Here is an 18,256-nt window from a genome sequence, read left to right on the forward strand (position 1 = left end):
TATATACTGACCACAGGAATCTACAGTACATGAGGGCTGCTAGACATCTCACGCCTAGGCAACTCAGGTAGATGTTGTTCTTTTCGGGGTTCCATTTCAGCATCACCTTCCGCCCTGGAGTGGAGAATAGAAAGGCTGATGCCTTAACCCGCCAGTCCTCTCTCAGGGTTCCGGAGAACGTGGTGGAAACGGCCATTATTGATCCGGCGAAGGTGGTATGTGTCATACAGCCAGACGCGTTCCTGCAGGGAATCCTCAAGGGAATCAATACCTTCTACTGGAGGGATTGGATACGTATGCATCCAGAATGGCAAATCAAGGATGGTTATCCAGTGAACAATGGGCGGTTGCTGATTCCCACAGAACCTCTCCGTAAACAGGTTTACAAATGGTGCCACGAGTCTCCTAGTGCGGGTCACATGGGGGTTGACAAGACAATCGATCAGATCCTTCGGAGTTGTTGGTGGCCATCCTTGAGACCAGATGTCAAGAGATGGATTTCCCAGTGTGAGGTGTGTGCAACGATAAAGGCAGATCACAGACGCCCGGCTGGTCTTCTACAACCGCTGCCCACTCCTTCTGTTCCCTGGGAACGCATTTCTTTGGATTTTGTGGTGGGTCTGCCTAAGGATCAGGGATGCACGGCAGTGCTGGTGGTTATAGACTATCTGACCAAGATGGGCCATTTCATTGCTTGCCCACAAGTACCGTCAGCTGGTCATCTAGCAGAATTGTTAATGATACATGTGGTATGGTTACATGGTCTACCTGCTGTTATTGTCTCTGATAGGGGTTCCCAATTCACCGCAGGTTTCTGGAAATGGTGGTGTTCATCGTTGCACATTGAGACTGCTCTATCAACCAGCTTTCACCCCCAAACAGATGGGCAGACGGAGCGTCTCAATCAAACTTTGAAACAGTTTCTGAGAAGTTATGTAGATCAGGGAAAGGACAACTGGGTGAACTATTTGTGGCTCGCGGAGGTGGCGTATAACAACGCCACTCATAGTGCCACTCGTGTCTCCCCTTTCTATTGCACTTATAGACGCCATCCACGTTTCATTCCTTTTCTCCATCCTATTGGGGTGAATTCAGTGCCTGAGGCGGCCAAGAGGGTTTCTCACATCAAGAACACGCTGGTGAAGGCCCAAGCTCAGCTAGAGGCGTCCAAGAAGGCTTATAAAAGTATGGCGGATAAACGCAGAAGACCGGGTCCGCTGTATCAGGTGGGGGATCGGGTGTGGTTGTCTACACGGAATATCAGGTTCCGGAAGTACAGTGTGTTCAATCCGAAGTACATTGGCCCTTTTCCCATTCTACGGCGTGTCAATCCTGTGGCTATGAAACTCAAATTGCTGCACCATTTGAGATTGCATCCGGTGTTTCATGTGTCACTTTTGAAACCCTCCTTGTCACCGGTGCGCACGATACCCCCACCTGTTGTTGTCCAGGATGGGCAAGAATATGAGGTGGATGGCATTCTTGATTCATGGTGGAGAGGTAGAGGCCTGCGTTATCTGGTTTCTTGGAAAGGGTATGGACCGGAGGAGAACTCTTGGAAACCGGCGACTGGTGTTCATGCCTCGCGCCTGGTGGCGGCTTATCATAGGAGGTTCCCTTTGCGTCCTGGCCCGTGGAGGCGCGCTTCGTGAAGGGGGGATGTACTGTCAGGAGTCGGAATCACCTTCATGAACAATTCCTGTTATCCAGAACTACATGTCCCAGAAACCCTGGGATCAAGGGAGGAGTATATAAGGGCGGAACCTACGGATGAAAGGCGTCGGATATTTTCGTACCTGACCAGGTGTTGGAGTATTTGGTTTGTCTTTTGGAGTTCCTGTTCTTCTTGGTGCCTTGTTCTGATCCTCGCTGATTCCTTCTGCCGCTTTCGTGTGTTTCCCCGTTGGCTGAGCCTTCTTGCACTGGCTCGTGCGGGGAACATTACTTCCGTTTCCTTTCACGCCAAGCAACGACGTGTTTCTAGTCCTGGGGGGGTTCTCCGTTGGCTGAGCCTTCTTTCTTCGGCTCGTGCGGAGAACGCCCGGTGTTGTTGTCTGTTTTGCGATTACACGTCCCCGTTGGCTGAGCCTTCTTTCACCGGGTCATGCGGGGGGCGCGTAGAGATACTTGTCAGTAGTGTTGCGCTACAGGGTTGTCCTGTTTCCGTGCTCTCCGTTGGCTGAGCCTTCTTGCACCGGCTCTTGCGGAGTAGCGCTGTTGGCGGTTCTTACGTCTTGTGAAAACCTTCCTACAGGATCCAGACCTGTTGGTTCTTCGACCAGGTACTGTACTCATATCTTTAAGGGGTGACGTAACCCCAACCTTTGTTTTTGTTTGGTTCGAATTCTTGACTTGGTCCTTGCTTTGATATGGTGAAACGTGTTCTCGGCCTTTCATCTGATTTTTCATGGTATGTACTATTGAATAGCATTTTATTAGTAAAAGGGAAACCCTCGCTAAGGTCACGGCTGATTGTGTATTCCAGGTGGAGAACCTACACGCTTCATACACATATCCAGGACCAGATAGTAGGGGAAGAGAAGTATCTTCAGGGCCACTCTTATTTACGTTACAGGTTTAGGGAACAGCTATTTTGAGTATTTTACTGTGTCCGTCATTTACCTTAAAGAGAGGTGCGATCATTATTGTTCTTTTGTCGTTCCAGATCTCCCTCCCTGCTGTCCCCTTCCTTTCCCTCCTGTTTCCTTCCCCTCTGCCCTCACTTGATCCTTCCTCGACTCAGGCTATCATAGCTTTCTGGGTCCGGTTAGATCAGGAGGTGGCCTTAATTTCATCATCCCGCTGATTCCGAGGACTTGGAGGATAACAAATATACGCATTGCCCGAACCCGAAAAACAGTATTTACGGACTTACCTGGATGAGTTATTGGAACTGGGTTTCTTCCGGCATTCCACATCGCCAGTTTCATCTCCCCTTTTTGTTGTAGCAAAAAAGATGGGAGATTTGCGCTCCTGTATCGACTATTGCGTGGTTAACAAGGCGACTATTAAGAATAGGTACCCGTTGCCTTTGATCCCTGTTCTCCTTAACCAAGTGAAAGGTTCGAGTGTATATACAAAATTGGATCTACGCGGAGCCTATAATCTGATCCGCGTAAAAGAGGGCGAAGAATGGAAGACTGCCTTTTGTACCAAATTCGGTTTATTTGAATACACTGTGATGCCTTTTGGTCTGTGCAACGCTCCTGCAGCGTTTCAATATTTAGTAAACGAAGTCTTGCACGATCTTTTAGACATCTGCGTTATAGTGTATATCGACGATATTTTGATTTATTCAAAAAATTCCAAAGAACACAACGAACACGTTTGGTTAGTTCTGCAAAAACTCTGAGACAATGCTCTTTTTGTAAAACTGGAGAAATGTGTGTTTAATTCACCTAAGGTGGAATTCCTAGGTGTTAGACCTGACATCCTTGGCGTGGTTTTTCCCCCCATCTTTTTGCCTCTGACTCATGTATTTTTGATGCTGTGCTGGATTTCGTTTTTGCTGGTTTAGATGCTTTGGACCCATTGCCACTGCTGATCAGTGTCAGAGGGTAAGTGCTCCCTCTGTAAATTGTCATATTGATTGGGTATACCTGATTGGCATATTTGTATCACCATGAAGTCTCTAGAAAAGCGCACTGTGTGTGCCAGGGCTGGTGATGACAGATGCTACTAGTGGGCCTGCAGCGCAGATTGCGCCACCCACATGAATAGCTCTAAAATGGTGTCTCAGGCCTGCCAGCGCAGGGCCTGTGTGCAATCAGCTGACTGCCATGTCCGCCTGGCCAGTATCCCCACTGGCTGGGCCTAACCCTCCCCTGTCTGTGCACCTCAGTCACCCCTATGGAAGGCTCAAGGTACCCCCCTGGGCAGGGTGCAGTTATGGGTAAGGTAGAGCATGTACTAGTGCAGGTAACATGCTCTGGTAGAGAGCAGCAGCCCTTTTGTGTGCTCACTGCTGTAGGGCTGTCTTGCTCCATAGAGTAACATAGGGGAGGCTGGTCCCATTGGATCCCAGCCTATCTTCCCATAGGAACACGATGGAGCATAAGTGAAAGATATCCCTAAACTCAGAATTTAATAACACATCTTTTAGGAAAGGTTATTTTTGAATTCTGTGTTTGAGAATAGTACTTTTAGAAAGTGGCTGTTCTCTTGTCTAAACCTTTCTGTGTGCCTGGGCCTGTGTGTGGATTGCCTGTGTGACAGGGGCTGCAGGGCCCCGGAGGGGGTCGGAGTCAGCCCAGGGGTGAAAGGCAACATCTGTTGCCAGGGAAGGGGGAGGAAGAAGCGCCTGATAGTGCCGGGCTGTGTCTGCCTGACCACCATGCTGGCTAACTCCCCTGCCGGCCCACTGTCACCTCTGGCCCTGAAGCTGACAGGAAGAAGAACACCAGAAACATTCCAGTGCTCAGGGCCCCCTTCCACAAAGACTTCAAAGGACTTCAAAGACTTTTTGGGGTATAAGGGAAGGACCCCTGACTACAGAAGATTAGATTCTAAGATTCTACGATCAAGAGGAACCTCTGCCAGAAGAAGGACTGCTGCAGGAGCCGATGGAAGATTGCCTTGCTGTGTGCTTTAAGGGCTGACCTATCCTGCTATCCAACTGAAGGAGAGGAGAAGAAAGGGACTTTGCTGTGAGCTGTGACCCTGCCTGCTTGAAACTGCTAAGACTTTGCTGTGTGCTGTGTCTGCGACCTGAATCTCCAAGGGCCTGAGAAGAGCTGGCTCCCTGTCTGCAACCCAGGAACATAAAGGTTGCCCAAGTATAACAAGACTCTGCTGTACCCCCTGACGCTGCTGTGTGGCAAGGAGATCGCGAAATTGCTGTGTGCAGGGAAACTCGGGGACTGCTGGACTAAGCCCTGCTGATTGCCCCGTGTAGCGCGCTGGCTGCTCTCTGTTCTGCTTGAGAGCGCCGCGCTGACTGCTAGCTGCTGTATCTGGAGATCGACGTGTTCATCGACACGTACTTGGGGGGGGCCAGAGGGTTCTGAAGCTTTCCAACGTGGCACGGGTTAATTCCGCATGACCCGCCTCAGCATCGCCGCGGGCCCGGGCCCTGAAATCACCCTTGAGGGTCTGCTCGCAGCCACGAAGGGGCCGCGCTGTGGTTGGCTGCCGCCGGAGGCCGAGGGAGAAACGCCGCGACCGGATTGGTCGATTTCCCCAGAGCAGATGGTGACGTCACGGGAGGCTCGGCAGAAGCGCCGCGACCGGATTGGCTGATTCCCCTGAGTGACGGTGTTGTCACGGGGGGCTCGGCTGAAGCGCCGCGACCGGATTGGTTCCCGTCGTCAAGGTCCTCGTCTGCCTGCCTAATCACCGCCGGGACCGGGGAAGAATGACCCGACCTCGCCAAGGGAAGTGTACGAGTGCTCGAGCCCCCGGCCTGCCGTCTCTGCTCCTCCCCGCCCCCGCGAGACTGGGAGCGGGCGGAGAGCCTGCTGAGACCGGCCGGGCCCGAGCGTGAGTGAGCGCTGGCAAGGGAGGCTCGCCTGAGGCAGAAAGAAGTGCCGGGGGAGGGAAAAGGAGTCCCCTCAGCCTTCGGGTGAGACGCGCTGCAGCACTTAGCATTCCTGGCATAAGGGGCAGATCGACTTGGCTATTTTAAGCGCTGACATTGTTGTCCTGGCTCGCTTTGAGAGCAAGTTAATTATAAATCAGTGGCAATATTTTTACCTGCTGATTTAAGTGGCTTGAGACATTTCTTTTTACTATACGAACTTCCTGAAACCAAGTACCACCTTAAAGATTAAGTGCAACCATTGAGAAGAAGTGCTACGTTTTTATAATGAAGTAATTACCATGCAACTGCTTGATTTACCTTGCTGAAACTAGATAAAGTTATATATTTTTATAAAATATACCTACCTGTGTGGTCTCAGTTTGTGGTGGATTGGGGATTATTGTTGTGTTAAGTGCAAATGTTATCAACATTGCCTCTGTTTAGCCTAGACTGCTCGCGCCATGCTACCTAGAGGGTGAGCAGGGGTTATCTCAGAGGGTTATTCCTTCACCCTGACTAGAAGTAAGGGTCCCTACTTGGTCTAAGGTACTTACCTCTGCCAACTAGAGACCCCCAGTTCTAACACTAGGGTATTGGTTATCGCCAGAAGGCATCACAATGGATCCCAAAAAATTGGAAGCAATACTAAATTGGCCTTCTCCCAAGTCAGTAAAAGATATACAACGCATTTTAGGCTTTGCAAATTTTTCCACACGCTTCATAGCCAACTTTTCAGAAATTGTTGTACCTATTCCTCAATTACTGCCAAAAGGAAAGAAATTTCTTTGGAGTCCAGAAGCAGACCAAGCCTTTGCAACATTAACAAAGGTTTTTACATCAGCACCTATCCTTACACATCCAGATCCAGACAGACCTTTTTATGTGGATGCAGACGCCTCACAAACTGCTATCGGAGGAGTTTTTGATGCAAAAAGACGATCAAACAGGTTGTTTACATCCTATAGCCTTTTTTTCGAGAAAACGTTTAGCAGCAGAACAGAATTACACAATTGCAAAACGTGAGTTATTAGCAATAAATTAAGTACTCCAAGAATGGAGACATCATCTCCTGGGAGCTAAACACTCAGTTACCATTTTTACAGATCACAAAAATCTGCAATTTTATTCCACAGTAAAAGCATTCACCCCAAGACAGATGCGCTGGTTACAATTTGTTTGTGAATTCAATTTTATAATCACTTATCGCCCCGGGGCGAAACAATTATTGTCGGACACTCTCTCTCGACTAGTGTGTGAAAAGCAAAACGATCTAGAGAAAGAATTAAAAAGTATCATTCCAGCCGAAAAAGTGTGTGCTGAAACTAACTCAGAGACTTTATTAGACCTAGTTAGAAAACAGGTTAAAGTCTTGAATAAAGATAATTGTCTTTCCCAGAAATACAATACTATTGAAGATGGTTTGTTTTTTTCACAAAAAGAAATTGTTTATTCCTACCAATGATTTGCGTCAGCAAATCATCAGGTGGAATCATGATTTAGCCACAGCAGCTCATCCTGGAATACACAAAACCTTAGATCTGTGTCAAAGACATTTCTGGTGGAAAGATATGTTCTCAGATGTACACCAATTTGTCAAGACTTGCCCAGTCTGCGCACGTCAGAAAGCTGTACATACTGCCCTGAAAGGATATTTACAACCAATGGCTATACCCCATACCCTTGGCATACGATCTATCAAAATCTAATGGTTTCACCACTATTCTTGTGGTAGTAGATTTTGTGTCTAAGATGGGGCATTTTATTCCAATACCTAAATCACCATCAGCAGTAGAGTTCAGTAAAATATTTTTAAATCACATAGTCAAATCAAATTGCATGGACTGCCAAGTAAAATTATTTCAGATAGGGGTCCCCAATTTGTGTTGAATGTCTGGAAACAACTCAGTAGTCAGTTGGGAATTGAACTGGGATTGTCCTCTGCAATCCATCCTCAAACAGACGGTCCAACCCAAAGGGTCAATCAAGTCATAGAACAAAGCTTACGCTGCCTGACTAGCACAATGTCATCAGAATGGGATGAGACACTGCCCTTGGTTGAGTTTTCTTATAACAACACAATTCACTCAGCATTAGGATGTTCACCATTTTACTTTATGACTGGGCAACATCCACGCTCCTTGCCAGAGACATTTCCCAAGAACGAACAGAACATGCCAGCAGTTGCAGAAAGGTTAACAAAGTTGCAATCATTTCAGGAACGCGTAAGGAAAATCTTAGTCAAAAACAAAAGTAAAATGAAAGAAGCAGCTGACAAGCATAGATTGCCAAGTCTGTCCCATAAGGAAGGGGATTTAGTTTGGCTGTCAACTAAAAACATTCAAATTGAAGGACCAAAAAAGTTGAAACCACAGTTTATAGGGCCATTTCCCATAGAGAAGGTCCTTAATCCAGTCTCTAAGAAGTTACATCTCCCTGATGATTATTCAATTCATCCCGTTTTTCATGTATCCCTTCTAAAACCATGTCATCCTTCCACTAGATCCGATAACCCTCCTCCAACTATTGTAGTGGGGGATCATGTTGAATATGAAGTCAACAAAATTCTGGACGCCAAGCGTTCCCACGGACACCTGTACTACTTTATTGACTGGAAAGGGTACGACCCATCCGAAAGGTCTTGGGAACCAGAATCAAACATCCATGCTCCTCGCCTGATTAAAACATTTCATGCCCTTCATCCAGACAAACCCCGACCTATCAGGCGGCCTTTGGGGGGAGAACTGTCATGGGTTCACATGCTATTATCACCTAACAATTTGCTTAAGGTACCGTTCTGTGACATCTAATGTAACAAATTACTATATTAGTTCTATTATGTGTTAAGGTCATTCAGTAATCACAATCAGAAATGTCTTGCCTTGTTATATATTTTGCCTTGCCTTTGTTATATATTTGCCTTTACATTTAGAAATGCTTATTATTGTGAGACACGAAGTCTTGAAATTGCCTATGCTTGTTTGGCACGTTTACCCTTGCTCCCCTCACGTGTAATAACTTGTGCCCCTCTCACGTGTAATAACCTACTAAACGATTTACGGACCTCCCGTGAGGCTAACGAATCTTCCAGGCTCTGCAAAGGTATAAATAGACTGCCCTGGCAATGCGACGATGCTTCCCATCATTCCGAAAATCTCCGCGAGAGCGCCTGTTGTTTCCTGATTCCCCAGCGATACCTGACCTCCAATCAACCCTGCCTTTAGCAGTCCTGCAAACTGAGTGCTTGTGGACACAACCGCTGCTGGTAACTTTATGTTTCTCCCTCTTACCTGAAAGCCGACCCCCCGAGGATTTCTGGACCCGTCTTCTTCCTGGTGAGTTCGTCATCTCCGGTGGGCCCCTGGAACTTCTGTCCGACGTCACACTTTTATTGTAGCGCTGCCCTGCAAAGAAAAAGGTCACGATTAGCGCTAATGATGTTTTTGTGAATTTGGGGCTAATGTACATTGCTGAATTCGTAATCAAGCATTGATAAAGACAAAAAGTGCATTATAAGAAACAGACTAGCTATTTAGCTAACATAACCTGACACATTATCATTGTGGATTTGTTGACAAGGACAATTGCTGAGAGTGGTTGAGGGTTGATTAATCAAAGCAATATAACGTACAGTGCACAGTGAATACCCCTGAACAGTTTTGGCTGTTTCTTTTTGTTTTGTGTTTATTTTCTTTCCAGAACCCCTTATCAAAGCAACATCAAACGACTATCAGGTATGATTTAAGACTGCGCAGAATTTATCTAACCCAACTACTAAACATACTAACCAGTTGGTAAACTAGAAAACCAGAAAAGGTGTTTATTCTGTTAGTTATAATCTTGTCTTATTCTTCTTGAAGGCACTCACGAGTCAGAAAGAGTTATTTGATAGTCGTAGAAGTGTTAGCAAGGGCCCTACTTGACTAAAAACCAAGTGTGGAAATTAGTAACCGTTGATTAAGGTTTGCCTATTTGTATATGTATTACTCTTCATCCCAATCAACAATACATATCTTATTTTTCTGCAAATGTTATTCTTTTCCCAGAAAGGTTTGGATGTTGCCTGTTCTCAGATTAATAGGCCTCAGATCATGTCACCCTGCATACTTGTCCTTGCAATCCTTGGAGTCAAGCTTTATTGCAAAGTTCATAGCTAACTTTTTAAAAACTTGTATTAAATATCGACGTAACCATGAGTAATCAACATTTTTAGATAATGTTAATACTTTTTCTTTTTCTGCTTTTTCATACCCTCTATATACTATGATTGATTTACCCTGAAAACGTTTTTTTAATGTATACATTTTAACTGTTCTTGTACTTTTTATGGTTGCAAAAACAAATGGCAATCAAATAAAAGTTTATGAAACGAAACATATATGTATACAGTACGCCTATAGAAGCAACCACAAGAGGCCCGAACACTTCAGCAAGAGAAACATCGCCTGGATTCCGCAAGGACCATTTTTTTGTCTTGTTTCTCTCTCCACTTCCCCTTTCCCTTGAGGAGAAATCAGAGTAGTCAAGAGTTATAAATCCTTGTTACCTGGTTTATTCACTAAGAAATTGGGAGTTTGCAGCATCAAGAAGAAACATACCGGAGCCTCGTGGAAAATTGCTCAACAGAAAGCGAAGTCACACTTACTGTTTCTTCTTGATGCTGCAAATTTGTGAAGGACAATTAGCATGGATGTTAATCAGTTATTTTTTATCGAGGTCTTAGATATGATATTAAGGATTCACTTGCTCATATAGTTGAATTACCCGAAGATTTTGCTGAGTTTCAAGAATTAGTTGTGAAACTAGATCATAGGTTGGTGGAACGTAAAGGAGAAAGGCCAAGAGGTGATATCAGAAACTTATATTTCAAATCAGAGAGAAAGCAATCAGAAAATAAGACTTCCACAGTGGAAACAATGCAGATAGGAGGGATTAAAGGGCCTCTCTCACTGGAAGAAAAAGAAGATGGAGAAAAGGGAACCTATGTTTATATTGCGGAAAGGCTGGTCATTTTGCCAGAGATTGTCCCATAAGGCCAGTAAAAAAGAATGCTTTAGTCATAACAACTGATCCCTTACACACGTCAGAAAACTAATCATCTCAGGGAATGAACAGATCGATTCCTTCAGAAAAAATAATACTAAGATCTCACAATTTGTAACCTGTGTAACAAATCATGTACCTAAACACTTCACTGTCAGGATACTTTTAATATTGTCCACACAACAACGACATAGCATTCCTGTGCATATAGATTCAGGAGCCACAGGTAATTTTTTTGATTTAGAGTTAGCTAGGAAGCTTCAGTTGACTCAAATTCCAAAAAGAGAACCAGAACCAGTGCGGGCTGTTGATGGATAGGCTTTATTCTCTGGCTTAATTAGGTTTAACACAACACCGTTATTACTTATCACTGACAATGTTCATTCGGAATACACAGTCTTCGATTTAATTGATACACCGGCTTTAGGGTTATTCTTGGTATTCCTTAGTTGGAACTCCAAAATCCTAAAATTGACTGGGTAAAACACACAGTGACTTTGGACTCAGCCCATTGCAGGCTACACTGTTATCAAGACACAAAAGATCCTATCATGCCCCTTAGTTGTGCCGCTATAACCATAGATCATATAGACATTCCAAAGGAATATCAGGATTTTTCTGATGTTTTTGATCCTGTCAAAGCTACAAGGTTACCACCCCACCGGATCTACGATTGTAGAATTGATCTCATCCCGGGGGCAAAACTACCATGTAGTAGAATATACGCATTGACCGAACCCGAAAACCAGTATTTACGGACTTACCTGGATGAGTTATTGGAACTGGGTTTCATCCAGCATTCCACATCGCCAGTTTCATCTCCCCTTTTTTTGTGGGAAAAAAGACAGGAGTTTTGCGCGCCTGTATCCACTATCACGCGGTCAACAAGACGACTATTAAGAATAGGTACCCGTTGCCTTTGATCCCTGTTCTCCTTAACCAAGTGAAAGGTTCGAGTGTATATCCAAAATTGGATCTACGCGGAGCCTATCTTCTGATCCACGTAAAAGAGGGCGACGAATGGAAGACTGCCTTTCGTACCAAATTCGGTTTATTTGAATACACTGTGATGCCTTTTGGTCTGTGCAAAGCTCCTGCAGCGTTTCAATATTTCATAAACAAAGTCTTGCACAATCTTTTAGACATCTGCGTCATAGTGTATATCGACGATATTTTGATTTATTCAAAAGATTCCAAAGAACACACCGAACACATCGGTTAGTTCTGCAAAAACTCAGAGACAATGCTTTTTTTGTAAAACTGGAGAAATGTTTGTTTAATTCACCTAAGGTGGAATTCCTAGGGTATTGGTCAGTGGCGACTGGTGACATTTGAAAGTGGTGAGGCATAAAATGATAATCATACTGCACCGTAGCGAGTGAGCCCGAACACCCTAAAGAGGGTTCGGGGGAATTTCCCCCGACGAACATTTTGAAAAAAGAGTGGACAAATGGTACATTTTCAAGTAAATTTGAGAATGCAAGAAGGTTAATAAAGCAATTGTGAAAGTGCAGTTATTACATTAATAAAGTGGTGTGATATAACATAGGTAGCTGCTTGGATTAACTATTTACAAGGGCCCACTGTGCTGGGAATGACTACTCTTCAGTTCAGAGCTCAAAGCCTGGTTGACAGCACTACCTACTCTTGCTCGTAGGTGCTCCCAGCGCAACCAGGGCCATCAGCATTCAGCATTCTGTGCTTTGGGGGTTCACATGACACCTCCGTTTATGTACAAGGATGTTTATTGTCAGACCCACAAGCCACCAACAATCAAACAAAAATGAATGAGTACAGTAACACCCAGACACAACCACAAACACGCACAGACAGGAACACACACATACACAGACACACACGCACGCATGCAATGATGCAGCCACGCACACACAGACAAAAGCTCACACCTACACACACACACACTCGTGCACACAAACACATACACAGACACTCATGTGCAGCTCACACGCAGACCCAGAGAAGATCACACACGTGTGCACACACATATACCTGCTTAGGTACATTCTCCTTGTTTTACAACTGCAGGGGCAGAAGTGTGAACAGAATCACAAAGAACCGGCGCCACAGATGCAAATGTTGAATGTTTACATCAAAAAAAGCAACGTCCATTGACACCATCAGCCTCGGGCATTCTTTCCAATTAGTCGTAAGCGCATGTTAGGGGGTTATGCCGTGTCCACGTGCTCCTGCCCGTGCTAACAGGCGCTTGGACAGTGACAATGGCCGGCCAACAATTCGTGCTAAGTGGGGAGCCTGCCAGGCCCAAACTTGAAAAAAACGGCCTCCACTTGACTCAGGAATGTGTTCCACCTTCTAAACCCCACCCTGACTGAAGGTAACTTAGCGGGTCGAAAGCAGGGCAGCCATAGGGAGCACTTTAATGTTCCAATTGCCCTGCGAACAGTGGAAGTGCGCAGAAGTGTTTTTTTCATCCCCATGTCTCCTGCACCCTAACACACACCCCCACACTTCTGATGCCCGTGGAGGCCCCCAAGAGAGCCGCTGTTCAAGTGTCCTTTGGAATTAACCCCTTCGATGCTTGTGACGGAACCATTCCGTCATCAGTCACGGCTGAGCTGTGCTGATGACGGAATGGTTCCGTTACAACCACACCCTGTTCTGGAATGTCCAGCACAGGGAAGGAATCGGCGCCGCACGGAAGCGGTTAAGACCCTTAGAAAGGAGAAAATGCTCCCTAAGCTTGGGGGGTGCGCAAGCGCAACCCCATGATGCTGGGTTCATGTGATGCCAGGTTGCCCCCCAGATGCCAGTTACAGTCCGGTTTTCCCCAGTCCACTATCAACTTCATGTGCAAATTAGGGAATTAACTATTTACATTTGCATTAAATAGAAAAGAATTAATAAATAATGGGGCTTGGATACGATATTAAATAAATGATTACCCGAGGTGCGATAATGCAAATTAGCTATCGGGGAAATTACAAGCAATCGCACTGTGCCACCTTTGTCCTTATTTGTCCATCAATGAAAATGAAAATGTAGCGCTGCGCTATAAATCTAATTAGGCATAAATCTGATACATGTAGCACTAGAAATTATTTTTCTGAATCATTTTTGTCCACCATAAGCGTGGAAGGGTATACTCAGATGTGAGTCCCTAGCTCATTGCACCATCAGGATTCAAGCAAGCCGGGCCGAAGACGGCTGAAATGCCAGAAACCGGTCCCCGGTAGCTTGTTTCCTTCCCAGTATAAGAATTGGCTTGGTAGTTTGGTCTGCCCTGTTCCCATGATGCACTGGGCCAGGGTCAGACTAATTTGCATATAGCCAAGTTCTGAGCTGGGATGGTGCAGTGAGCTAAAAAACGGTGATGGATCAAGCCCTGATCTTTGGACTGGGTAAGAGTGGTCTGCTTAATTCAGACACTCTGTTCATCACCACCCCCTTTTCTGAATCATTTTTGTCCACCATAAGCGTGGAAGGGTATACTCAGATGTGAGTCCCTAGCTCATTGCACCATCAGGATTCAAGCAAGCCGGGCCGAAGACGGCTGAAATGCCAGAAACCGGTCTCCGGTAGCTTGTTTCCTTCCCAGTATAAGAATTGGCTTGGTAGTTTGGTCTGCCCTGTTCCCATGATGCACTGGGCCAGGGTCAGACTAATTTGCATATAGCCAAGTTCTGAGCTGGGATGGTGCAGTGAGCTAAAAAACGGTGATGGATCAAGCCCTGATCTTTGGACTGGGTAAGAGTGGTCTGCTTAATTCAGACACTCTGTTCATCACCACCCCCTTTTCTGAATCATTTTTGTCCACCATAAGCGTGGAAGGGTATACTCAGATGTGAGTCCCTAGCTCATTGCACCATCAGGATTCAAGCAAGCCGGGCCGAAGACGGCTGAAATGCCAGAAACCGGTCCCCCGTAGCTTGTTTCCTTCCCAGTATAAGAATTGGCTTGGTAGTTTGGTCTGCCCTGTTCCCATGATGCACTGGGCCAGGGTCAGACTAATTTGCATATAGCCAAGTTCTGAGCTGGGATGGTGCAGTGAGCTAAAAAATGGTGATGGATCAAGCCCTGATCTTTGGACTGGGTAAGAGTGGTCTGCTTAATTCAGACACTCTGTTCATCACCACCCCCTTTTCTGAATCATTTTTGTCCACCATAAGCGTGGAAGGGTATACTCAGATGTGAGTCCCTAGCTCATTGCACCATCAGGATTCAAGCAAGCCGGGCCGAAGACGGCTGAAATGCCAGAAACCGGTCCCCGGTAGCTTGTTTCCTTCCCAGTATAAGAATTGGCTTGGTAGTTTGGTCTGCCCTGTTCCCATGATGCACTGGGCCAGGGTCAGACTAATTTGCATATAGCCAAGTTCTGAGCTGGGATGGTGCAGTGAGCTAAAAAACGGTGATGGATCAAGCCCTGATCTTTGGACTGGGTAAGAGTGGTCTGCTTAATTCAGACACTCTGTTCATCACCACCCCCTTTTCTGAATCATTTTTGTCCACCATAAGCGTGGAAGGGTATACTCAGATGTGAGTCCCTAGCTCATTGCACCATCAGGATTCAAGCAAGCCGGGCCGAAGACGGCTGAAATGCCAGAAACCGGTCCCCGGTAGCTTGTTTCCTTCCCAGTATAAGAATTGGCTTGGTAGTTTGGTCTGCCCTGTTCCCATGATGCACTGGGCCAGGGTCAGACTAATTTGCATATAGCCAAGTTCTGAGCTGGGATGGTGCAGTGAGCTAAAAAACGGTGATGGATCAAGCCCTGATCTTTGGACTGGGTAAGAGTGGTCTGCTTAATTCAGACACTCTGTTCATCACCAACCCCTTTTCGGAATCACTAGAAATTATTAGTCAGAACTAAACTTGAACTCTGCAACTGAATAATTAGACACACCTACCAGGCTACCAAGCGTCGACTCGTCACAGTGTAGTGGTCACACAGTCACTCAATACTAGTCAGACTCTCGATGTTGTCTGATCTCCAACGAACGATTACACAGTGTCCTCGTCCTCGAGTCGACTGCACACCACACGTGCTCTCGTGCAGAGATGGGGGGATGCTGAAGGGTGACTGGACGTGGGCCGGCCCGATTTGCCCAGCAACTGCAGAATGTCCAATCAGCGAATGGCTTAACACTAAGCCATTACAGTGATTCGGCATTGGCATGTTGGACGCTCCCACCCCCGCGGTGCAGCACTAGACTGCTGGCAACCACAAGAACTCAGCACTAGTACTACATGATGATGCTGCAGCAGTACCTAGCCAATCCTGACCCTGCTCTCTTCAGAGGAGAGCTGCTCTCTAAAGAGAGCAGCGTCAGGATTGGATTGAGCATGAAAAAAACGTTGCTCCTTTTTCAACCACTGGGGTCTGTGGCAGTAGGCAAACACCTTACTCAGCGGTGCTTGCTTTTCAAATGCCACAGGCTTCAGTAGCTGAAGAAAGGCAGCCGGTCAAAGACCACATGCGCAGTGGTGCGACCGACAGTGAGTCAGAGGCAGTCAATGCATTGCAGGATGTCACCACGCGATCGCGCAGTTTAAATTATTTTAATAATATAGATAGAAACTTGTGCGCTAAATTGCCCCCAATAATTATTAGTGGGGCAATGCCCCACCACCCATATGTTAAAACCGCCACTGGTATTGGTTATCTCCAGAAGGCATCACAATGGACCCTAAAATACTAAAATGGCCTTCTCCCAAGTCAGTTAAAGATGTACAACGCATTTTAGGCTTCGCAAATTTTTACAGATGCTTCATATCCAACTTTTCAGAAATTGTTGTACCTATTACTCAATTACTGCAAAAAGGAAAGACATTTCTTTGGAGTCCAGAAGCAGACCAAGTCTTTGCAACCTTAAAAAAGGCTTTTACGTCAGCACCTATCCTTACACATCCAGATCCAGACAGACCTTTTTATGTGGATGCAGACGCCTCACAAACTGCTATCGGAGGAGTTTTGATGCAAAAAGACGATCAAACAGGTTGTTTATGTCCTATAGCCTTTTTCTAAAGAAAACTTTTAGCAGCAGAACAGAATTACACAATTGCAGAACGTGAGTTATTAGAAATAAAATCAGTACTCCAAGAATGGAGACATCATCTCCTGGGAGCTAAACACTCAGTTACCATTTTTTCAGATCACAAAAATCTGCAATTTTATTCCACAGTAAAAGCATTCACCCCAAGACAGATGCGCTGGTTACAATTTTTTAGTGAATTTGATTTTATAATCACTTATAGCTCCGGGGCGAAGCAATTATTGTCGGACACTCTCTCTCGACTAGTGTGTGAAAAGCAAAACGATCTAGAGAAAGAATGAAAAAGTATCATTCCAGCCGAAAAAGTGTGTGCTGAAACTAACTCAGAGACTTTATTAGACCTAGTTAGAAAACAGGTTAAAGTCTTGAATGAAGATAATTGTCTTTCCCAGAAATACAATACGATTGAAGATGGTTTGTTTTTTTCACAAAAAGAAATTGTTTATTCCTACCAATGATTTGCGTCAGCAAATCATCAGGTGGAATTATGATCTAGCCACAGAAGCTCATCCTAGAATACACAAAACCTTAGATCTGTGTCAAAGACATTTCTGGTGGAAAGATATTTTCTCAGATGTACAACAATTTGTCAAGACTTGCCCAGTCTGCGCACGTCCGAAAGCTGTACATACTTCCCCGAAAGGATATTTACAAGCAATGGCTATACCCCCATGCCCTTGGCATATGCTTAGTTTAGACTTTATCACTGATCTACCAAAATCCAATGGTTTCACCACTATTCTTGTAGTAGTAGATTTGCTGTCTAAGATGGGGCATATTATTCCTTTACCTAAATTACCATCAGCAGTAGAGTTCAGTAAAATATTTTTAAATCACATAGTCAAATCAAATTGCATGGACTGCCAAGTAAAATTATTTTCAGATAGGGGTCCCCAATTTGTGTTGAATTTCTGGAAACAACTCAGTAGTCAGTTGGGAATTGAACTGGGATTGTCCTCTGCATTCCATCCTCAAACAGACGGTCAAACCGAAAGGGTTAATCAAGTCATAGAACAAAGCTTACGTTGCCTGACTAGCACAATGTCATCAGAATGGGATGAGACACTGCCCTTGGTTGAGTTTTCTTATAACAACACAATTCACTCAGCATTAGGATGTTCACCATTTTACTTTATGACTGGGCAACATCCACGCTCCTTGCCAGAGACATTTCCCAAGAACGAACAGAACATGCCAGCAGTTGCAGAAAGGTTAGTAAAGTTGCAATCATTTCAGGAACACGTAAGGAAAATCTTAGCCAAAAACAAAAGTAAAATGAAAGAAGCAGCTGACAAGCATAGATTGCCAAGTCTGTCCCATAAGGCAGGGCATTTAGTTTGGCTGTCAACTAAAAACATTCAAATTGAAGGACCAAAAAAGTTGAAACCACAGTTTATAGGGCCATTTCCCAAAGAGAAGGTCCTTAATCCAGTCTCTATGAAGTTACATCTCCCTGATGATTATTCGATTCATCCCGTTTTTCATGTATCCCTTCGAAAACCATTTGATCCTTCCACTAGATCCGATAACCCTCCTCCAACTATTGTAGTGGGGGATCATGTTGAATAAGAAGTAAACAAAATTCTGGACGCCAAGCGTTTCCACAGACGCCTGTACTACTTAATTGACTGGAAGGGGTACGACCCATCCGAAAGGTCTTGGGAACCA

At 45.2% G+C, this 18,256-nt stretch overlaps 1 protein-coding gene across 1 annotated transcript in view; it reads right to left on the minus strand.

The window, feature by feature from the left end:
* Positions 1 to 18,256, minus strand: part of LOC147693218 (NACHT, LRR and PYD domains-containing protein 3-like) — a 1,290,712-nt gene that overhangs the window by 1,067,017 nt on the left and 205,439 nt on the right. Inside the window, exon 8 of the mRNA XM_086933611.1 lies at positions 8,806 to 8,919. Within this exon, the coding sequence (XP_086789737.1) occupies positions 8,806 to 8,919 (114 nt within the window). The remainder of the gene's footprint in view (positions 1 to 8,805; positions 8,920 to 18,256) is intronic.

This window comes from Lissotriton vulgaris, chromosome 8 (genome assembly GCF_964263255.1).
Source record: "Lissotriton vulgaris chromosome 8, aLisVul1.2, whole genome shotgun sequence".
Taxonomy (NCBI): domain Eukaryota; kingdom Metazoa; phylum Chordata; class Amphibia; order Caudata; family Salamandridae; genus Lissotriton; species Lissotriton vulgaris.